The 24168-nt window shown below is 37.2% G+C and overlaps 1 protein-coding gene across 12 annotated transcripts in view; it reads left to right on the top strand.

The window, feature by feature from the left end:
• Positions 1 to 24033, top strand: part of SYNJ1 (synaptojanin 1) — a 55409-nt gene extending 31376 nt beyond the window's left edge. For 2 of the 12 annotated variants that reach the window (XM_015881447.2, XM_015881421.2), the window contains exons 17-33: positions 399 to 591; positions 1857 to 2015; positions 2844 to 3000; positions 3329 to 3446; positions 3548 to 3763; positions 4575 to 4653; positions 5203 to 5365; positions 6247 to 6453; positions 6860 to 6988; positions 7595 to 7633; positions 13139 to 13186; positions 14762 to 14800; positions 14895 to 14965; positions 16465 to 16573; positions 17361 to 17581; positions 18599 to 18622; positions 20850 to 20980. In XM_015881447.2, coding sequence (XP_015736933.1) covers positions 399 to 591; positions 1857 to 2015; positions 2844 to 3000; positions 3329 to 3446; positions 3548 to 3763; positions 4575 to 4653; positions 5203 to 5365; positions 6247 to 6453; positions 6860 to 6988; positions 7595 to 7633; positions 13139 to 13186; positions 14762 to 14800; positions 14895 to 14965; positions 16465 to 16573; positions 17361 to 17581; positions 18599 to 18619 — 1969 coding nt within the window. In that variant the 3' untranslated portion in view covers positions 18620 to 18622; positions 20850 to 20980. Of the gene's footprint in view, positions 1 to 398; positions 592 to 1856; positions 2016 to 2843; positions 3001 to 3328; positions 3447 to 3547; positions 3764 to 4574; positions 4654 to 5202; positions 5366 to 6246; positions 6454 to 6859; positions 6989 to 7594; positions 7634 to 13138; positions 13187 to 14761; positions 14801 to 14894; positions 14966 to 16464; positions 16574 to 17360; positions 17582 to 18598; positions 18623 to 20849 lie in introns of all 12 variants that reach the window. The other 10 variants (XM_015881434.2, XM_015881384.2, XM_032448712.1 and 7 more) reach the window with 7 other exon arrangements.
• The last annotated feature ends 135 nt before the right edge of the window (positions 24034 to 24168 follow it).

Below are 24168 nucleotides of genomic sequence, written 5' to 3'. Positions count from 1 at the left end.
GCAGTTTGTTGGGTATTGCAGACTGATACACAAGCATACTGAGAAATGTGCTGGGCTCCAAGAGAGCTGTTCCATCTTCTGGGGAACTAGCTGCTTAAATTCTTTTACTGTAGCTTTAAATGCCTTATCAATTGACTAGAAGGCTTGAAAAGACAAATGTAGAACTGTTCACCCAGTTACATTGGGCATGGAACAGGCTGCCCAGGGCAGTGGGCACAGCCCATAGTGCCGGGGTTCAAGGAACATTTGAACAACACTCTCAGACATAGGATTTGAATTTCATATGGTGCTCTGTGGAGCTCAGAGTTGGACTCAGTGAGTCCCTGTGGGACTCTTCCAGCTTGAGGTGTTCTGTGACTCTTCAGTTTGAAGGTTTAATGTTTGTTTAACTCTTTCAGGGATGTTGCTGTTGATACTGTAAAGACTGGCATGGGAGGAGCCACTGGTAATAAAGGTGCAGTAGCAATTCGGATGCTGTTTCATACATCCAGTCTTTGCTTTGTCTGCAGCCATTTTGCTGCAGGACAATCACAAGTTAAAGAAAGAAATGAAGACTTCATAGAAATAGCTCGCAAGCTCAGTTTTCCAATGGTAAGCAATAGTGTTCAAATTCCTTAACAAATGAGAAATGAAACCCCTTGAGCACCAGCAGCATCATCATCCAAGAGTTTATTTTTCTTTCCTTCCCAGACACCTCTGGGGAATTTCCAACTTTTCTTGGATTAGAGGTATCAGAGATAAATTCCCACCATTTTTATTGAAATAGAAGATTAGAGAAAAATAGAGCTTTCCACAGCAGTGTCTGGTGGAAAAGATAGAGGTCTGAGGGTTTAGCATAGGGAAGAGACCCTAGAGATTCCCGAGACGTTTTAGAACTTGTGTAGGTATTAAAGTTAATCAATTACAAGGGGAAAAAAGCCAACTCTGGGAATGGCTCTGTTTTCAGTACACAATAGTGATTTTTTTTTTTTGGCTAGCTCATCTTAGCTTCCCTTTAAGTTACTTTTGTCAAATTAGATCATTCTGTTCTGTAGTTTATTCTCATAAAAGGTTATCAAATAGCTAATAAATAGTAATTTCAACACTGCAATAAAATGCTTGAGACAAAACTGTCTTAAGTTGCAGTTGTCAGCTTCTGTGGCACTGTGCAGACAACTGATGTGATTTTATTGGGTTTCTTTTTCTTTTCTCAATTTTTCACCCCTGTTCTATTTTAGTTTTTATTGAATGTATTGTATTTTTAGGGTTTCCAGAAACAGTTTTGCAAACACTGTTGTTTTAATCCACTTCATTTGTTTTGAGGGCAATGAAAAAATCAAAACAAATTAATAATTTTCATTTAAGCCCTAGACCTTCTTAGAACTAAAAGAAGCTCCTCTGTCTGTCCCTAGCCTCAAAAATTGTATGTAACCGAAAAATCTTCAATTAAATCCAAATAATAAGGCCTTCAGCTTGCAGTTTGTGCCAGGATATTCTGCCAGAAGATCTCAGGGTGTTTGTGACACAGAGAGTAGTCATCATCTTAGAGCAAACTTCCAAACCAGAGCAGAACGATGAAGAATTCATGGGATCCAATTCAGATTATTTGTGTTTCTTTAGGAATGTAAACTGCATAGAAAGTGTTCTCTATCTCCTTTCATATCTTGCATGTGTGAATACCATACCTGTGGCTATGTGCTTCTAACTGTATGGATGCTAAATACTAACACTTGTCCTAATGAGATAGAAACAATAAACACTTTATGATTAATTAAAAAAAAACAAACCAACACCATCTAAACTGAACTGCACCTGATACTAGGTAATTTCTGTCTCTTGATTGTTTTTTAATTTCAGTGTATTCTACTCTTTTACAGGGAAGGATGCTTTTTTCCCATGACTACATCTTTTGGTGTGGTGACTTTAATTATCGAATAGATATCCCTAATGAGGAGGTTAAGGAACTAATCCGACAACAAAACTGGGATTCCCTTATAGCAGGAGACCAGCTTATTAATCAGAAAAATTCTGGACAGGTATGTTTAATATAGCGCTGCATTCAAGAACAGTGGAGAAGCACTCTAACCTGTTGTTTGATACAGACTTATCTGTAAGATCCATACTGAGTTTATAGTCAAGTTGAATGCTGGTGCAAGAGTAGGCTGTAGGTTGGACCTTGTTCCATTAACTAAAGGGTCTTAGCTTTTGTTTAATCTGAACACTGTGGGAGTGAGCAAATCCTCTGGCCTTCTAATGTCTTGTGTTGACCAGCTTTATCTGTTAATACTGGGCAGGTAATTGAAGGAAACAACAATTCTATTTCTTTAATCTTTCACATTGTGTCAGATGTATTGATTTTAAAGTCTATTAAGGCTTTTTAAAATTCATTTGTTGTGTTTTTTTTTAAATCCTATTAATTTACAGACAGGGCACTTGCCTTTCTGAATATGCTGTGTATATTCAGAAAGGAAAATTAAATATAATCACAGTTCCCAACTTTGCTGACAAAAGAGCAACTTTTCAACTAATTAAAGTGCTGTGGACAGCGTCTCGATGGCCTCAAGTTCTGTATGATATTGGAGAAAACTTATGTTGCTGAGGAGTCTGGGTTTCAAGACATAGTTGTTGACATACTTCTGTTTAATGATGATCTGTCTGGGTTGCTGTTTAGTCATAGAGGCAGATGTAGAATGTTCTTAGTAAATAACATTTGGAAAAAGATTCATATTATCAAATGCCTTTTTCTTTTTTTTGGAGATGTCTATACAGGTTTTCACTGTTAAAAAAGAATTCTGATTAGTTTCAAGCTGTTTCCCATCTGTTACTGTCTTCTGACATGACATAATTGTTTTGGTTTTTTATAGATTTTTAGGGGATTTTTAGAGGGGAAAATAAATTTTGCTCCTACATACAAATATGATCTGTTTTCTGATGACTATGACACCAGTGAAAAATGTCGCACGCCAGCATGGACAGATCGTATTCTTTGGAGAAGAAGAAAGTGGCCTTTTGACCGATCAGGTTTGAGTCCTTCCTTAAAATGTTTTAAATATTCTTTTAACTTGCGTAAAGAATCTATTGAGTGACATTCAGATTGCCAGCAGTTCTGAGCTTGTCTCCCTGGCTTTGTACCAGACAGAAAGCTTCTAACAGAATTTTTTATACACAGGAGCGACACTGATCATGAAGCAGACAATAGTTACTGGCATTTCACTTGTTCAGAAGAAACTTCTTTCTGTAAAATGCTTGGTCTGATTTCTTCCTTCTTTTGTGCTAGTTGGATTTTTTTTATCATGTTCCTGCAATCATTGTACCTTTCCCCTTTTGTTTTTGTTAATATTGAATGTAGCCGAAGACCTGGATCTTCTGAATGCCAGCTTTCATGATAACAGTAAAGTCCCTTACACATGGAATCCTGGTACTTTGTTGCACTATGGAAGAGCAGAGCTGAAGACATCTGACCATAGGTTTCATTTTTAAACATTACTTACTAATCATTGAAAATTTAATTTTAAGGCATCTTACTTCTTTGTTTACAACCTTCTTTTCTGGTTGTTTTTTCCCCAAGGCCTGTGGTGGCATTGATTGACATTGACATATTTGAAATTGAAGCAGAAGAGAGACAGAAAGTTTATAAAGAGGTGATTGCAACACAGGGACCACCTGATGGCACAATAATGGTCTCCATCAAAAGTTCTTCAGCAGAAGAAAACTACTTTGATGATAACCTGATTGATGACCTTCTTCAAAAATTTGCAAACTACGGAGAGGTTATACTTATAAGGTTAAAAGGCTTTTTATTCTTAATCTCTATTCCTTTTCATTTTTCCTTTCTATTTCCCAAATTAAGTGTCTTAGTGGGCATTTCAGTTCTGCTTCGTTTTTTAATGTTCCATTTTCAACTCTGATTTTAATCTACTAGGAGCTGAAGATTAGTTTCATGTAACTATATGCATTTCAGTTTTCAGGTTTTTTCTCATCTTTATTTTTGAGATAAAGTATCATAGTTTGCTGGAAATCAGACTTAAAGTCTGCTATCTGTATGATTTTGAACAAATTAGATCAGTGGCTTTTAAGGAACTGAATGTGAGAGGATCCTTGTGACTGTTGTTTTCACTTAGCTGTTAATGGAACTCATTGACTTTTTCTAGAACCCTAAGAGAATGGTCCCAAGTGCGCAGCTTGATCTAATGTGGAATGCCTGATACGAGTACCTGTCCTCTAGCCACGCAATTAGTTTTGAATGTAAACTGTATAACTGTAGCTATATAATCTTAAAAGGACAGTTGTTTCTGTGTACTGTCTATCAGTTTCTTCTGCCTTCTTTTTTCCCCAAAGGGTCCATTTGCTAAAGCTTTATTTGCCTGTAAAAATACATACATATATAGATAGATATACATATGTATATGTATATGCACACACACTTGAAATTTAAAAAAACAAAACCAAAAAACTTTGACCATCAAGTGAATCACTGAAAAACGATTTTTCCTGTGACTTTGAAGCCCCTTAGCTTAAAGGGTCTTAGCAAATCATAGATAGGATAAAAGAATTTTATCTGTCATTTCTGAAGTATTTATCAATGGACTTTGCAGATTCGTGGCAGACAAGATGTGGGTAACGTTTTTGGAAGGAAGCTCTGCTTTGAATGTTATGAATTTAAATGGTACTGAGGTAATGTAAAAATTACTAAACTTTCTTATACCAGGACTGTTTTTAAGCAATGCTTTGTTTTTGCTTTGATATTTGCAAGATTGTCATGTTCCACACGAGACTGTTGCATCTAGTCTTTTTTGCTTTTTGATAGCCTTGTAGCATTTATACCGTCTTCCAAAAACTGATATAAGGGACTCATAAGATCAATTTAGTTTTGGGATAAGGACTATTACGAAAAATAAGATCCCATGATAGACTTCATAGTTGGAAGGGGCTGCTGAAGGTCATCTAGTCCTGCTGCCCTGCAGTGAACGAGGACATGCGCAGCTACATCAGGTTGCCCAGAACCTTATGGTTTAAACTATGTAGATGCACTTAATTAGAAAAAATGAAGTGAAATGTTACTGTTATTGTTTGGTCCCATAAATTCTGATAACTTTTCTTGTGATATTTTTTCTAGTTTTATTCTCTTTTTTTTTTTTTTTTTTTAAATGCAGAATGCTGGATTTTAATATCCCCATTTTTAACAATTTTTTTTTTTTTATTTGTACCTTTATGACAATTCAGATACTAGGAAGGATTATAAACATAAGTTTAAAAAATCCTGACTGGATCAGAAGTTTGGAGGATGAAATGAATCTAGAGAAGATTAATGTTGGGCTGCCTTCGTCAACAAGCTCCACTTTGCTTTGTGAAGATGCTGAGGTTACTGCAGACTATGATATGGAAGGTTTGTTGGAATAAAATACTATTTTTGAGATGTTTATAGTTCTAACTAATCTAGTTAATTTAATACCACTGTAATTTAACAAGCATATACCTAGCAGAAACAGGTAATTAAAAAGCTTTTAATTTCCAATAGTATCTTGCCAACTTATTGAGCATTGCCATTTCTACCAGCAGTTTGCACTGTAGGCACTGTATGCGTAGGTTTTAGTAATTTACTCACTCCTTCTTATTCTTTTCACTTGATCCTGTACTGTCATAGGGATCACTTCATTCAGGCAGCTTTTAAGTTTTTATGGAGCCGAACTATAAGAAGGATATCCAAATTGAGGTTACAAAGCAATTATTTTTTGGCCATATAACAGATAGGACTAATGAGCTCCCATGCTAAGTATCGATACACTTACCACTCCTAACACCTGATGCACCTTTTAAAGGCAGGCAATTATCAACTGGATGAAGAAGGCTTCATCCTCTGTTTCTCCTTGGAACAGGCTTGTCTTCAGCATTCATTTGCTGCTTTCCATTTCCTTGCTTCTGTTTTGTTGGGGTTTTTTTGTCAGCACTTCTGAAATGGAATCCTTGAGCTGCTGAATATCACTGTTGCATCCCTCACACCTCTGCAATTTGCTTTTCTTCACTTTGCATGTTTTTTATCTATGTACTTTCTCAGTTTTTCCGCTGAACATATGCTACAAGCACCTTGCCTGGTGACACTTCTTGTGGTATTGCATTCCGTGAGCAAATTCCTTGAGAAACTCGAGGGCTTTTTGCAGAAAATCCTACATCCACAGCCAGATGATAATTTTCCCACTTTTGAAAATAAGTAACTATAGCTCCTTTAATTTGACATGCTTTTTTCTTTTCTGGGTCGCTGTTATCTAGGTGACATTGATGACTATAGTGCTGAAGTAGAAGAAATCCTTCCTCAGCACCTGCAGCCAACCTCAAGCTCTGGCCTTGGAACCTCCCCAAGCTCCTCACCACGTTCCAGTCCCTGTCAGTCCCCTACACTGTCAGATGGACCTGCACTTCCAGTGAGACCAAGCCGAGCCCCAGCAAAAACTCCCGGACCACCAGTTTCCATGCACAGTGTGTATTATGTTGCTTAGCTTCCTCTGTTACTGTACAGTGTGACAGTGCAATGGCCTAGTGGCAGAATACCTTCTTGTAGATAATTTTTAATAGCCCTTTTAGAGAAATAAAAAAGGCTATTCTTTTCATTGCATTTTACGTATAGCTAGCCTTGGTAAACCACCTCAATCTTGGAAAGCATATACTTATGAAAGCACAGTACACAAAAATCAGCTTGTTTTCGCTGTTGGATTAATATTATTTCTCCTCTCCCCAAAACTCAGTGCTACTTCTGTATTGCTGGATTTGCAGTTCTGATAACTGACCATCCTTTTTGTGGAAATAATTTATTATTACAAAAGCTTAACTGTGAATAGATACGCATGTGATTAATTTTTGCACTGTGTTCTGCCACGTTCTCCAGATGAAGCTCAACTTGGTACCCAGCAGAAAGACGCTTCTCAGACCTTGGAGCCCAAGCGCCCTCCACCGCCTCGTCCTGTTGCTCCTCCTGCACGTCCTGCTCCACCGCAGAGGCCACCTCCACCATCAGGTAATGTGGTGACACGTATTGGGAGACTGGGAATATTTTGTGTTGGCTCTATGAGATGAGCTTTGAAGTTCCATACCCAAAGCGCATATGGTCTGGGGCTCAACACAACCTCACCAGAGGTTTTTAAATAAGATTAAAGTTGATACATTTAGTAGCAAAATTATGATGTTGAGGTAACAGCATTTTCCAGCACCGTTTAATTACTATTTTATTTAATGAATAAGTTTTACAATGCTTACAGGCTGATTTCCACAGCTCTAAAAAGTGGGCTTCCCATAGCATTGTTTAATCAGCATTTTCATTTTCGTATAGCATCTTAATTTTTTATACAAAAGATAAAGAAACGTATGAAATCGCTGATTTGTATTCCATTCGTTTTGACATCAGTACTTTATCATGTCTGAGTTCTTAATATAGTATTCATCTGGATCATCTGAAAATGTAAACAATTGAGTGTTAAGAGGAACTGGATGTCCAGAAGCATACGGGCAGCATGATTACTAACGCACTGACCCTCATCATTTTTAACTTTCTCATTCTTTTTCTTCCCTCTCACTATACTGGTATTTGTCATTATTGCTGCATTCATTTCTTAAATACTGTAAGGCGGTAGGAGTCCTGCACCTGCTAGAAAGGAGTTTGGAGGTAATGATTTTAATTGTTTTCAAATATGACTAAATAACAAAATTTCAATGGTCTCTTGTGACAATACTTAATATTGATGTCCAAAGGCAGAAATTACATTTGTGTTGAAAAGTTATTCAATTTTATTTCCCAATATTTGTATCCCCTGTTGAATTGCACTTAATTTTTATTTGTTTTTAGTAAATCAGAAGTTGGTACATTGTAGTCAGATTAGCACTGGTCTGTGTTTCTATCTCGTTCTTTGTCCTTATCACAGCAAACCCAACTAACTTTTCAATGAAAGCTGTCTTGGTGGTAGTCGTGAAAGACACAGATTTATTTATTTTTTTCCCTTGCTATTCATGATAAGGTGTATTGTGAAGTCAGATTGTAGCTGCTTGGAGCAGTTATCCATTAATTGCTCAAATTGAAACTGCTTTAAGTCTGGCCAGATTTCCCCTGGATTATCAGCATTAGCTGGAACACTCACATCTGCGTAGTTTATTTGCTATTTCCAAGTATCCAAATGTGCACCTAAGCCTTTTCTAGACACGTGAAAGATCATCATCCATAGTTCTTGGAACCGATGTGTAATTCAGCAGTACAAATTTAGCAAAGGAATTCATGCAGTTACTTTAAAGGCACCCAAGATCTATGAGTCTACAAAGAAACAAGATCCTGAAGTCATTCTCCCCTAATTCCTTTCCTTTTAATAATGTTAAGGGCCTTATAAACTCTTTGGGTTGGTTTTATTTTCTTCCAGTTTGATCTGCTTTTTCACGTTATAACAACTCACCCACTCTCGGAATGCTTCTTGAAACTAATCTCTGTCCCTTCTTGTCACTTGCCGTGTAGTTGAGCTGTCCTGCAGGGACTTAAATCAGTTCATTAATACATGGGTAACAATGAGTCTTTGGAATACTTTCTTAATGGCTATTCAGGTATTGCCACTCAATTGGTAGGAAATAAGGTTTTTTGGTGACAACAGTTCTAAATGAAGTAATCATTTCACGTAGTCTATAAATATGACTTATTCTGTTGTGGGGCCAGAGATGTGCACAGTGCTTAGATAATATTGAGAATAGGGGCTTATTATGCCAAAGGCATAATATTTCAAACTAATTAAAATGCTTAAGATTTAGAAAACAGTATATACAGAGTGCACAGCTTTAGTGAGATCAGCGAGTGAGCGTGTAAGTTGTGCAAAGATTAGCCTTCATTTCTTGCTCTTTTCCAACGTTGCTTACCATAAAGAGTTACAGCTTGCATAAAACTTGCTTTTTATGCAATCTTTTAAAAGAGTGTAGTATATTCTTTTTTTCATATATTCTGACATAAAACTCATCCTACTTTTTCTATCTCCTATGCTTTCCATTTATCGAGTACATTTGTAAGGCATGATGCTTTGCTTTTCAGCACTACCTGAGCTTAGTCCAAAGGAAGTTAGCACAGGAGTGGAAGCAGAGCATAAATATCATAGTGCTTGTGTAAATGGCATCCGTTTTTCTTATCTAGAATGCAGGCTCCTAAAACACTGTGAAAATACCCCTGCGTCCTGTGGAAGTGTTCGACTTCTATAGCACATGCAAAATGACATTGTTTGTATCTTTGAAATGTCACGCATTTTAAATGTTAAGGTGTTTTTCCCCATAACCTTTTATTCTGAGAGCTTCCATCCCTTCAGTGCCCATCAAGTTTCTTCTCATGGCTCAGTATGCATTCAAGATGGGACTGTGGTTTGGGCATCTAGAGGTTTTCTAGAATTTGGTTATACTTTATATCAGAAGTAATTCAGATTTTAAGTAATAACCTATCCAAAACTACATGTTAATTGTAGAGGTTTGCAAAGTGTGGATTTTTTGCCTGCTAATGTCATTTCGAGAATTCTATAAGCTCTCAATTGTTTATAGTTCAAAATTAAGATGCTGTACTGCATTATAAATTCTTAGGGAATATTTAAAATGAGAGAGGCTATTCTCAGTTACTTGAAGTTAATAATTATTTTTGCTTGTTTTTCCCTTTAATAGTGAGACATTTCCTGATAAATGCAAGAAAGGCTGATGGTTGTCTTTTGTCGTTGGCTTAAACTATTAGAACAGGGTTAAGACTGAGAGAATGCACAGCTTCAGTATATGCAATCATCTGGGTAACATGTGTAGCCTCTTTGCTGTGATTATCCTCTAAATAAAGATTATAAACCTAGAAAATATAGTAGCAAGGTTGATATGCAGGGAAATGCAAATATTGTAAGATGTGAAAGCAAATACACCTAAGAAGCAAATAGTGGTTAGTGTGCATTGATATTTACAGTCACACATTAAAAACCTTTCAAGAACCATTCAACATCTTTATTTTTCCTGTCACTTTTTTTTTTTTTTTCATATAGAGCTAAGGTTGTTTGAGTACATTGGAATGTGGGACATTACAGTCCTTTTGAAGAACATATTTTTAATGGTTTAAAGAGAATATTGAACTTTTCTTCCTCTCCTGCTGAAGAAGTGTTCTGCAACAGAGTAAACAAAAAGCCTTGATGCTAAAGCAGTTACTGCGTTGTTCAAATGTAAACAAATAGCTTAGATTTCTCAGATATGCATACACAGGATCTTAAAATGGTTTGGGTTGAAAGTAATCGTAAAAATCACCTTGTTCCAACACCCTGCCATGAAGAGAGATGTCTCCCACCAGCTCAGGCTGCCCAGGGCCCCATCCAACCTGGTGCTGAGCGTCTTCAGGAATGGGGCACCACAGCTTCTATGGGCAGCTGTGCCAGCACCTCACCACCCTCTGAGGAAAGGATTTCCTTCTAACATCTCACCCATGGTTGTCCAACCTTTTGACTTGCCTGGGCTGCACTGAGTGAACAGGAATTGTCTTGGGCTGCATACACAAAGGTCACTCCAAAAGTAATGCCTCCTATTTATTTCCATGGAAACCACAACTGTTGCAAAGAGCACAGTCTCACTATTTTATACAGCAAATACTCAGCTACAAAAAACTCCTTTCCAGTGTAGTCACTGCCATTAGCTCTGCATTTTTGTCAGCAATGAACAGAAGTCTGCATGCTGCACTTGTTTAAAAAACAAACAAAAAAAACAAAAAACACAACAACAACAACAAACTGCATCAGTGGAGGTGAACCACTGTTGCCAGTGATATAACACACCATCCACCACTCCCTCACTGTGGTCATATCCACTGTTTGGTCTCCAGAAACATTCAGCAAGCGTCCATGAATGTCAGTGGGTGCCATTTTTCCACATGGAGGAATTCAATTTTACATCATTCCTTTGTCTACACATCCATGTCAGATGGTGCTGTGTCAGACTGCCCCTCTGCTGCCATCTGTCACATGGCAACAAAATGGAATATTGGTGGGAAGGTTCAGCCTCCACTGCCATACCACCACCATCGGCCTCTGACACCATAGGCCAACATCATAAAACAAAGCATTACTTTTGGAGCAGTGGCTGCAATTCTTAGTGAGTTCTCCAGGTGTTCATCAGAGATCTTGGATGGCATTTTCTTCCACCTGTGCTAATAGCACACTGGTATCTGACTATTGTTGAGTGGTGGATGTGCTCCCAGAGTTGGGCAGGGCCATTCAGCAGGGCAGAGCTACTGCTGCAGCAACTGTGGGCAGATGGTGAGAGGTAGAGGCCAGGCCACAGGTTAGGCATGCGCGATCTACCCTATATCTCTTATCTTTTAGTTTAAAGCCATCATTCCCTATCCTATCACCCTGATAAAGAGTCTCTCCAGCTTTTCTGTAGGCCCTTTTTGAGTACTGGAAGGCTGCAGTAAGGTCTCCTTGGTGCCATCTCCAGTCTGAACAAGCCCAGAGCCCTCAGCCTGTCCTCACAGGAGGGGTGCTCCAGCCCTCTGATCATCTTTATGCCCTCCTCTGGACTCACTCCAACAACTCCACATCTTTCTTGTGTTGGGGTTCTCAGGCCTGGATATTGTGCTTCAGATGGAGTCTCATAAGAGTGGAGTAGAAGTCAATGGTCACTTCATTTGCTCTGCTGATCACTCTTTTCTTGATGCTGCCTAGGATGCAGCAGGCATTCTGAGCTCCAAGTGCAAGTTTCCTGCCCATGCTGACCTTTTCAGCCTCTCAGCCCTTCTCTTCAGAACAATTAGGGTCAGAGGAGTATCCTGCACTCCTTGGGAGTGCTCTCCACTGCCCTGTCTTTTCTCCAGTTAGCAGGTAGATCTCTAATGTTCTCTAGGTTACTACAGTCTTTCTTCCTTGGTGCACCCTTGAGTAGCATATATATATATATATATATGTATGTATAAGCAATGACATTTCATTTTTTATCCTCCTGCATTTTTTGTTCATCCCTCTGCAGTGCTGTTTCTCTCTGAGAAGTTTGCTGTCAGAAACTTTTGCAATGGAAATGTAAGGTTAATTGGCAGAACCTGGAACTCACCCAGAATATGTAATGTGCCAGTATTGAACATCTTGGAACCAGATGTTCATCAAAACCAGATATTTGGCATCTCTGGAGATAGTCACACACCAGCCTCATCTGCAGCCTTTAATCTTCCTACTCTCAGTGACGCTTCAACCCATATGTGACAAAACTCACAGCACTCTTTCTAGATCATAAAGAGCTCCTGAGCATATACCACACATTGGCACATGATTAGAAAAAACACATGAGTCTGTATCACTGCTAAGGCAAAAGTTGCTTTTAAGGTAGTCTTCTTGAATGCTAGCTCCCTTCTCCTCAACTATGCTAAAGCCATTTGAGAGTCACCAGATATTACTTTTACTTACTCCTATATGCATGCCTTAAGGACTCCTCCTTTTCTTATCCTTTGGTGTTATTATGCCCTGCTTTGTTTTTATCATGTAAGCTTATGGATTCCGCATGTGCCTGATCATATCACAGAATCAAAATAATTCAGTGCAATTATTCATGATTGAGAATCTTTTCTTTCAGTGAGAACCTCCACACTAACTGCAGATATTCTCTATGTGAGTTGATACAGTTTTCTGATGTAAAGAGTGCTGCTTGGATATAATGATATAATTCTGTATGATAGAATACACTATATAAAATGCAAACCTGATTTATTGCATTAATTTGCTCATTCAGATGTAGTCTCGTCAGAAATATATATTATTCTCCCAAATTCTCAGAAGCAAGCCTAATGCTGCTGAGTATAAGTCATGATGTTTGCTTTCTAGTGTTGGAGTATAGATATCCATTTTGATTAAGAAACATTACAAGAATTACGTTTTATATCATTCTGAATTTATAAAAGATTGTGGAGAGCATATACTGAAGAAATTGCAATCTTTTTCAACTGTAGTTTAAAGTGTTTTTTGATCTCTAGTTCCTATCAGTCTGTTTTCTCCATGCTGCTCCAAACAGTTCTTCTGTAAGGACCTACAATCTAGCTAGGCCATTTTTAAATGATATAGAGCTGTCTTGGGGCAGTGTCCTTTCTGTTTTTACTTTCTCAATCTACTGCTTTTCTTATGCAATGTACAGCTTCTCTTCTTTCTCTGAAAAGGTCTTGGAGCTCCTCCCAGTCCTGGGGTAGCTAAGAGAGAAGTAGAAGGTAACATAACAATTTTTGTATTCTGGAAATGAATTTAAATTTTAATACATGAGCAATATTGTTCTTATGATACTAAAGGCAGTTTCATTAAGGCATTTATTATATAGGGTATTTTCTTTTATTTAACATACTTTTCAGAAAGGTGAGTTGCTTTACCAGTGATTTTGTGATTTGTTACAGAAGCAGTCTTCAATTACAAAAAAACAAAATGAAAACTGCACAAATCAAGAATACTTTCAAGGCAAACTCACAGGAAGATGTAACTGACAGCTGGAATAAGTACTACATCTGTAACTAAACTAGGAATCTAGATTTTTTCATAAAGAACTACATATTCATGTATTTCAATAGAAATTCCCATTCAAATAATTCAGCATATAATTTAATATTTTATCTCTCCTTAAAGAGCATAATATATGTTTTTAATTCTAGGGACTAAGCATTTTTCTTGTATGATTCTAATTGGAGTATGTATATGTGGTTCTGAATGGGTCCTGTTTAAGCTTTGACAGCAGAGTTTGAGGTTTCTATTCTTTGTAGTAAACATGGGTATGGCAGCGCAAGTCCTAATATAGTCACAGTCAGAAATTACTCCTGTATGCCGTAGTGAATTTTGGCTGTATTGCTGATTCATTCTGCAGTATTGTCAAAATCACAAGAAATATATATAGGGCATGTCAGGTTGGAAGGGACCTCTGCTGGTCGTCTTAGTCCAACCCCCTTCTAAAGTAAGGTGAACTTAGCCAGGTTATTCTGGGTACAAATCGTATATACTGAGATCTAGACCCAGAGACATATTCTAAGTGGTTCTAAGAAAGCAGGATTGTCTGCCATCTGGAAGCTGATTTGATAAAGTGTCTTATGCACCACAGAGTATTCCTTCCAGTTACTGTAACTCATGTGGTGATTTACCTTCCTGGGAAACAGACAACAGAAACACAAGCCTGAAACCTCTTTGTCTGTTAGGAATTGTGCACTAATCTGAAGTAAAGGTAACTTTTTCATATTTTACACTTCACAACTTGAACGTTGAATACAAGGTCATTAGCACCAGCATGTAAATGTTGAGGTTGGTGCTACAATATATTTATCCTATAAGTGTAGAGAGTAGGTTCAGAAAATTTGGTGTAGGCCCTTTAGATTGCTGGATCATGTTTAATTACAGATGTACACTTCTGATCATGTGATTTTTTTGAATTAGTATGTTATAAGAGTTCTCTTTGTTTTAAAGACTGCTGTTAGAATATCTACAGGATATACTACAAAGAAAACAACTGCTTCTAGCAAGGTTCAGAACACAGGGTACCTATACAAGTCGACATCTTTAGCTTGCAACAAACAGGAGGTGATTTGACTTATTTGGCAATTAGAAGAGTCAAATTACTTCACAGGTACAGTGTGGGGTAATAGTGCACTAGTATAACAGTTTAGCTGATTGATAGACTCTAATGTATAATAAATCACTAATGTCTCTTTGCTCCTGCTTCTATTAGTAATAATGTGCCATTACTCTATAGTGCCTGTTTGTATCTTATCTAACAAAGATAATCTGATTTTTTTTCCCATGCTTCAAAGCACAAAAAAGTCCTGGAACACAAAGAAAAGATAACTTAGGTAATACAGACACATGCTTTGTACTAATTATAATACAGAAATAAGTCAATGTTGAAATATGTTCTAAGTCAGTGGTTTCTAATATCTGTTCCAGTTCGTAGTCAGCCTCCACCTTCAACTGGATTTTCAAGTGCAGGAACTGCTGGATATACTGCTGCTCGACCGGTATGCATTCTTTCTCAAAATCATTTTCCTTTTGCATTTCTACACTTTATTACATTGGTGGTGTGTCTAAGAGATGCTTTGTTTTTCAAGCTTAAACTCGACCCTTTTCCAGATTTCTGAGCTGACACGGCATCCTTTCCTCAGGTTGTTTTTTGGGCAGCATTTCCTTTCATAGCTTTCAGCACCAGGGACAGTAACTGCTGTACACACTGTTTCCCCTCTAAGTGGTCTGGAGGATTATTTTCAGTTTAGTTTCTCTTTGTTTTAGTGCATAATTTCAGTTTGACTTTTGGAATTTAATCTAATCATTCTGCCTGCTTTCTAAACATTAAAAAAAAAATAATAATTAAAAAAGTAAAAAAATAAGCCTGGTGACATGTATCTTGGCAATACAAAGTGAAGTGGAAAGTGAAGTCAAGTATTTCATAGGTTATGTGGCATGAAGCATGAGATCACTGTTAGATGGATTCAGCCAAGCATGATGATTCAGATATAAGAAGAAGCTTTCAAAGTACAGTATATACGTCTATTAAAAGTAGCCTCAAGTATAATACTTCAAGTATTCAAGTAAAGTTTATTTGCATATTTTCTGTTAGGAATTGCGGATTAGCTCTGAAAACCATTTCTAGATCATGTATCACTATTCACTTCTTGTGGCAGAATATATAACACACACAAAATTCTGGAGGAAGCAACTCTTAAATTATCTTGTCTCGTGATAATTATTTTTTGCTGAAATCTATTATTTTTATTCTAGTGCTTTACATTTGGCTTTCAAGTGTTAGTAACTCATTCAGCTCCAGAGCTGCAATCTACAGTAGTATCCTGTTTCTATTTAAATTCACACATAGGTTCTTTTACTTAGTTTTGAATGAACAATTTTATTCCTGGCATATAAGCTTCTTTGGGAAGACTCCAGGCTTCAGCTGATTCAGAATGTATGTTTCACTAATCCTTTTTGCTGGGAAACCAGAGTAATTTTTTTCCAATTAGCAAACTTACATTTGTTAAAAGAAATTACTATAGTCTCTTACCCGTATCTTGGAACTTCTGTAAGTAGACCTGGCTATAGCTGCTGTTTATGAATAGCAGGCTATTGTTACAGCCCAAACAGTAGAGAGTATCTACAGCCTGTGTTGACATCAGTGTGTGCTTACTAAATAAGGTACTTAAAAAATAAAGTTCTTGTTGTTTGTTTGTTTTAATATTTCACAGGTCAAATTCAGTTACTAATTGTGACAAAATAGTAAGTGATTTAAATGTTGTTATGCTGGCAAATACTGTACAGAGTAGAAGATTTGTAAAAATCCTTTGCTTTGACTTGAACACCTGTAATATTTTGTGGAAAATATTCTTTGCTTGTATATATGCATGAAAAAATAACAGCTATTACCAAAGAACTCATTTTTCACAGCCCCTAATTATCCTGAGTCAATTAGTAGTAGATGACTGCAGATTTGAAGTTGAATTTACGATCCTTTTTCTTTTCCCGTTATTAGACTATTCCACCTCGAGCTGGAGTTATTAGTGCACCGCAAAGCCATGCCCGCCCCTCTGGTGGAAGACCAACACCTGAACCTCAAACCAAACCAGCTGAACCACCAAGGGGTAAGTTTTATTTCTTCCAAAGTGTGTGCACATGTGTGTGTGTATACACACTTACAAGTTAAATCTAAATGTCACTGTTTGATCAAGAGGTACTGTCTCTGATTTCAATGTTTTGCTGTCTTCATTTTTCACAGATGTCTTCATTTTTTAGTACAAATGAAAGTTTTCAAATGCAATAATATCTAATGGTCTGTGTTAGTGCTGATCATCAACCAGTATTGAAAACCTTTACCAGATAGCAGGCAGCATTGGAGGAAGTCTGGGCTTGCAAGTTTGATTCCAGCAAGAGAAACTCTTATATCGGATTGCTACATTCTGGTCTAGGCTTACCAGCCTCTCTGATCAGAGGTGTTTATCATGGATTATTTTCTGCAGCAGTTGCTCCATAATCATATTATTTGGCATAGGAATTACATTCCACTCCCTAAACTGAAAGATAAAGGCTTTTTTAAAGGTTTTTTGGGGTTTTTTTTGGTGTGTGTGTGTGTGTGTGCTAATGTCAAAATACGCACTTTATAATAGTGACATCATAAATATGCTTAAATGTAACTGAAGTTCAGTAAAGAATAGTACATCTTCTGGCTCTGCTTTCTATCTGGAGTAATATTTTTTTAAAGGAGATATGCTGGGCTTTTGACTTTTGATCTAGAATACCTGCTTATTCTTGCAGCCACTCTTGCTGCAGTTCCTGTCTGGTGCTTCCACATCCACACATTCTCATTCATGCCATTTTTGAAGTTTCTATAACAATTCTTTTCATTGAAAAATACTGAAAATATACTTGCAGGCTCCCCATTGCTTCCTGAACCATTAAAGCCTCAGGCTGCTCCTGCCCAGCCCGTGACTCAGCCACCACCTGCGCTAAAGATGCAAGAGCCTTTGATACCTGTGGCATCACATCCACCTCAGACAAGTGCCCCACCAAGTCTGGAACCACCCCCACAACCACCTCCTCGTAGCCGATCATCCCACACTTTGCCTTCTGAATCTGCTCCTTCACAGCAGCAAGTAAGTTTAAAAAAAAGTCTATTTGTTTTTTCCACTAAGCAAATTAAAAGTCTGTACTGCATGCTGTACATTTATGAGAAACCCAAACAAGTAAAAAGGTCAAAAGATTGCATCCATAAATCAGTGTCTGGTTGAATAGTACTTAATGGCTTTTGTATTGTCTTGCAAGGCTGTTCAATCGCAAGGGAAGCCCACTTTGAGCTTCGTTGATTGTCTCCAGCTTAGAGTTTTTAATCTCTTTTTTTCTGTTTTTCATTTTCTTCTTTTAAGAGTTCAGTTAAATGATGTTTCTTTCTTTTCTTTTTTTATTGCCATTTACAAATATGAAATTTTCTGAGGAGAGGCGTTTAAATAAACGTAGTGTCTGTTCAGGGGCAATGGATTCCAAGCCTATCCTTTGATTCAGAGCTTGACTGTGATATTCAAAAAACTAAATTTTTCCTTTATAAAAATAATCACTTCTATACAGAGTGCGTATTTGGGACTTCATAGATCATGAAGAAATACATTAAAAGATCAAAGTAGTTATTGTAAATAGAGAGGATTTATTTATTTCAAATTAAGAAGATTTGATAGCATGAGAAGTCTTTATAGTTTTTCAGATTCAAAAGCTATTGCTGTAGCTGGAATGTTTTATCAGCGCAGTTCCCAGAAGGAGGCTGTGGTGCTTTTTATATTACTGGGTGATTAGAATTAGACCACCCATATGCAAATTTCTATATAGACTATTTTCCACAAACATGCACAAGTCAGCTGCACAATGAATGTTCATATGGAAATAAACTTAGAATTGGCTTGAGCTGTTTTTTTGGACTCTTAATATTAAGCTTTTAGATATTACAGTAAAATATAACAGGAATTTTAAATCATTGAAGTGTTTTATAACAAATATTTTTATTTCATTTTCATATCACCAAAAAAAATGTTAAAACAAAGTATTTTTGTCATGAGATTGCTTTGTTACTTGGATTTTCTCCCTAATGTTCTTTCCTTTGATGTCTGTTTCTCTTTCACAAGCAGGAGCAACCGTCAGGGTAACAGGTATCTGCCTATTTACCAATATTGTATGTGGTCTCCATCTGTTCAAGCAGAAAAGATGTATGAATCTGCTTTTCATACATCTGCAGTCTCATCCACATTAAAATCACCTGTCCACATTAATGGATTGACTCTCATACCATAGTTTGCTTTTTCTTTTCATAATGCAGTAAAAATGATATTGTTAACTGTATTTACTAGTAGCGTAGCAAAAATTTTTGCTTCATTACCTTTAATGAAACAATTAGATCTTACATATGCTGTTTAGTCTGAATCTCCTGCTCATAGTTTATTTGGAAAAACAAAGAAACAAGTAGGTGTTTTGAAAGGTGATTGCAGAGAGAGTGGGGTTGGTCTCTTCTCACTGGTGACAGGTAACAGGACAAGGGGAAATGGCCTCAAGTTGCAACAGGGGAGGTTTCGGATGGATATCAGGAAAAACTTCTTTACAGCAAGGGTAGTTAAGCACTGGAATAGGCTCTCCAGGGAGGTGGTTGAGTCACCATGCCTGGATGTGTTTAAAAACCATTTGGATGTGATGCTCAGGGCCATGATTTAGCAAAGGGTTGTTAGTTAGGGTAGTATGGTTAGGTTGTGGCTGATGATCTTTAAGGTCTTTTCCAACCTGAGCAATGCCGATTCTGTGATTCACATTTCTCAAAAAACAGAGATCTTACTATTACCCATAGTAAAATGAGCTGAATGTTACAATTAAAATGCTGTTATACTTAGGATGATTTAGAAGTACATGTTTCCAGAATTATTCAGACCAAATTTTGTCTACTATAAAGAGCAATTGGGATTCATAGTTTCTTTAGGATTTTTGTACTTTTTGATTACTTGCTGAATGAACATAGGATTTAACCAACTTGTGCCAAGCTGCATTCAGTGTGGATTCATTCTACAGTTCAGTGTTTTACATATTTCCCCTCTGTTACTTGATGTCTTTGTACTGTTTTCTGAAGCGCTGTGTCAGGTGAACAGTTCTGTTTTTGGTTTGGTAATCTTAGGCTTCACCTGTTTTAGAAACTCTCTGGCTTAGTAATACCAGAGATGCATGTAACTAATGTTGTTCTGGTAAAAGCACAAAACTTTAGTATTTTTGTCAGTGCTGAGAGTCTCTAAACTGAATCATCCCATTTTTTATATTAGTAAGTGGTTGCATGGAGACGTGCTTCAAACTACTGCCAAAAAAAAAAAAAGCAATAAAAACATTTTTGTAAAGACTGAGCTTAGGCTACTTAATAATACTGTATTTCAGTTGATAGTTTTAGCTAGCATCCTAGTTCAATGAAATAGTTAACAATTTTCATGCAAAAGATCTGAACTGTTTTGGTATATTAAAGCAATGTGTTAAAATGACAGAGCTGTTTGTGATATTGGAACTCTCAGAAGTGATTTTAACAACCTTAATTGCTTCACTTAGCTTAATAAGGTGGAACTCCAAACTTTGTTCTGTTGGTGTCATGACTCAAACAATCTATAGGTAATAAATATTCTGCCTTTTTTGGACAGTTGGAACAAGGTATAATGATTACATTATTGTTTAAAAGTTTGGTTTTAAAAGATAAGGAAGGTTCATGGAGAAAACTTATCTTCTCCATTTGGTCTTATTCTGAACAGTGATAACTTGCCATTTTAAAATCATAATGCATTTTAAAAGAAAGTCCTTCCCCGTCCTGACAAGGATGATGATTGTAGCTTCACACGTCAAGAAGCACTAGAGATGCCTACAAAATAGAGATCTTCATAGAGATGCTTAAAATGCACACACTAATAACACTAATTTTCTCTTCCATTGTGATGCTTAAGTATTGCTTTTAACATCCGTGTTAGAAACTCTCCAACAGTGAAAACCAGAGCTTTTCCTTTCACATCTATGCTGGGTTATCACTTGTTTAGAATATAGCGCCATTGCCCAAGTTTCTTGAAGAGTTTCCAATACCACATCCAACAGAGCTTCTGGCCAGGGTTCTGAGCTGCGTAAAGCTGTGGGATGGGGAGTTAACTTTAGCTACTAGGAAGCTTTTCTTTGTAAAAGGAGATAAGGGGTTTTGTTTTGTTCCAGAAAAGAAGCAATCGTTCTATAATAAGCGCTTTGTACAAGTTGCAGCCAAGTTGTATTGAAGTATTGAAGCCCAAGAGCTTCTTTTCTTCTCCTAGAACTGAGAAATGGGGAGTTGGTGTTGTCTTCAAAATGTGATTACTAAGCAATTTGTTTTCTTTCCAGATTAAAACAAATGGAACCTATGGCACTAAGCTTGAAACACAGTTAAATAGTGACCCTTTTGAAGATTTGTCATTTCAGCTGCTTGTGTCAAAGATGCAGACACCTGCTCGAACGTCAGCTGTTCCAACCTTAAACCAAAAGGAATCAATGCAGTTGCCTTCCGCAACACAAAGAAATGATATTTTGAATACTGTAAGTTGCATGCCAGCAATGCCTCCTGCTCCAACCCTTAACATATCCCAGGAACACACGCGCAGCTCTCCAAATCCATTTGTTACTGGACTGAACCGCACAAATCCATTCACTGAAAGAACACTTAATGCTGGAAACCCATTTAGAACAGAAACTCAAGAATCTGAAATAACTTCACATTTACAGGAAGGACACGCCGCTTTCAATCCTTTCCCTTCTCTAAATCCCTCCGGTTCTAATACAAGCAAGCCTGTATTTTCTGTTGATGCACCTGAAAACAGTTTTTGCTTGCGAAGCAGATCTCTCATGGTTAAAAACGTACAGCCAAAAGGATGGGTAACGTTTGACGAGGAGGATGAGAATTTCCACGGAAAGCTAAAGCCATCTAAAAGTGTTCCAGATTTTAAGCAAATTGGTTCCAGTAAGTCAGCTGGATCTCCAGATTTGCTGGGCACTGAACAAAATACTTTTCTTGGTTCAGACTTTACCTTCGGTAATGACTGGAATAAAAGTTCTACTGATTGTTTCTATACGATGCCAGCAAGAAGACCGCCTGCACCTCCTGTCCCATCGAGACTAACCAGCAACAGATCCCCTGCAGATCCTTTCACTTCTTTGGCACCTAAGGTGTCACCAATGCAAGATTTTACAGAAAGATAGATCTTCAAAAAATATAAGAGGTTATATTTGTTGCTACGTTTATCCAGTAGAATAATTGGGCATTTGAGATTATTCTGTGTGCAATAATTACTTGGCAAATGCACTGAAACTTTACTCGTAAACAGCCACTATTATTTGTGTATAAATTTTGAATATGTATATATGGTAGAGCACAAAAAATGGCGTGAAAGTTTATTAAAATCCCAACGTGGTAGTATATGAATAGATGGAAAAGAAAGAAGGATGAGCTACTAATCTCAGTACAATATACCAATCTTGGAAATAGTTTTTTGCCGAGGGAGCTCTCTCTGTTCTGTTCCCCGTTGTGGGATTTCAATGAAGGGGGCTCCCTGCTGGTATCCTTCCTGCTCCCTTTTTACTGTTTTGTTAATTGCTATTTATAAGTATTTACCAAAGAGCTGCCAAAGTTTATTGAGATTTGAATGTTGACAAGTATTGCTTAGAAGTTAATTTATAACAGAAGCTATGGAGATTTGTAAGGCTTATATTTGAATTTGAGGCACAACAAGAATAGTTTAATTTCAAAATACAAACAATACTTTGTATATTAATATATTCAGTATTTGACTTTAATTTTCTGCGTCGGTACATTTCAGCTGTTAAATATTATTGTGACATATTCACCATCATTAGGTCAGAATTACTGTTTCATATCATCCATTTATTCACTGCTATTTTAAAATACTTTTTCTTATTTTCACACAAATTGGAAACAACTGATAGAAGTTTTCCTTCAGCCTCTGGAAAAAATCCCATTGAATTTTGATAAAGCAAGCAGTCTTTTACCAGTTGCAGACAACATACTGCCATTAGCTTGTCCCACTCTTCTTTCATGTTTTTGGAAGGGCTTTCTTATCCTACAGAAGGACCCGGGTGAAGTAACTGGCAGTCATGGTGCAGCAGCAGAGGAAAGAAGTCATCTTACATGTTTGGGCTGTCCTGCCAGCATTCTTCCTGTCTACTGCTATACTTACCGCTGTATTTTCAAAGCCTTGCCTTCAAAGAAGAGAACGTTTCTCTGAGCTGCAAGATATCATTCTGTTACTTCTGCAGTTAAACTAAACAAGTGACCCTTCATCCCCAAGATGGCGACCGTCCCATGTTTGGTGCTGCTTTGAGGCCAGCAAAGCCTAAGTCACGGTTCTGCATATTATGTTATAAAAAGGCAACTCTGTGCTCTTATGTTTTCTAAAGCTCACATGACCTTACATAAAATGCGGTATTTTGTTATCTTGAGGCAATTTAAAACAACTGATCTACTTAGCTCTACTAACACATGCTAAACCCCCCTCCTGGCCATTCTCCTTACAATTCATGCTATCTTGGCACATAACTTTTATACGCAGTTGTGTACTTCTATCAAAAGCTGAATGTGGCACAATGTTGTCATCTCTTGGGGGACTGCAAACACCCGCCTACTACACTCATTGGCTTCACTTTCAAACAAGCCATAGTGGTTCTGCAAAGCCAGCGACTGAAACTCAACATATCAGCATTATATTTATAGCAGCAAAATACACGATGACAGTGCTTTTTAGAAATTCTCAAACACAACTGAAAGGTTATTTATACAACAACCCATTTTTTCCTTTAACACTGTCTGGTTAGCCATGAGCTGCAGTTGGATAGAGGAGTGACTATAGTAAATCTTATATTGTGCTTTTTTTTCTGTTCAACTCATTAAACAGTACTTGTACATTTTAAACAGCAGTGGTACCTTTGTGCTTCGGTATGTGGATTACCTTGTTTTACACTGTTGCTATAAACATCTGTGTGATCAGTGTTTTGGTATATTCTTACATTAGCAAAACATTTTTTTTTTGAGGGGGGAAACTTTTTCCTAGTGGGAGTTACGTGATAAATATGTTCTTTGTTGAATATTTAATTACAGTGATTGAAAACTACTGTCTAAAATGCACCTGGTATACAGCACCTCTGCACTATACAGGATTACGGAGATGGACAGCAAAGTACCACAAAGATCACGAGAACTGCTCCAAAACTGTAGTGTGTGTGTATATATATATATTGCTAACCACTGTAACGTGTATTAACAAAAAGAATTACTAGCAGAAGTTCTGAACATACTAAGAATTAAAAATAGAAACGCTCGACACATTTACACGAATTCCATGTTCCCTGTGGTAATCTGCTCTGTTAAATGTAACAGTTTTATTGCTTGTGGCACACAATATCTATGGCTGTATACTTTACAGAAGCGCAGTATTGAAACTCAGTGGCGTACAACATTCCGTATATATCCTGTGGAAGGCGGTGTTGTATTAACAAAATAAAACATACCTGCCCTTAATGAGTTACCTTTTTCTTTTCTTATGCTGGATGCTTTCCTGGGGCCCTGTTTAACAGAGCAGCTCGCAGTTGTCTCTCTGGGTTAGAGATCACTCCAGCCCTCCTTTGGAGAAGCTACAGAGCAGCCTGTAGGAGA

This window comes from Coturnix japonica, chromosome 1, assembly GCF_001577835.2.
Source record: "Coturnix japonica isolate 7356 chromosome 1, Coturnix japonica 2.1, whole genome shotgun sequence".
Taxonomy (NCBI): Eukaryota; Metazoa; Chordata; class Aves; order Galliformes; family Phasianidae; genus Coturnix; species Coturnix japonica.
This window is presented reverse-complemented; position numbering and strand designations above follow the sequence as displayed.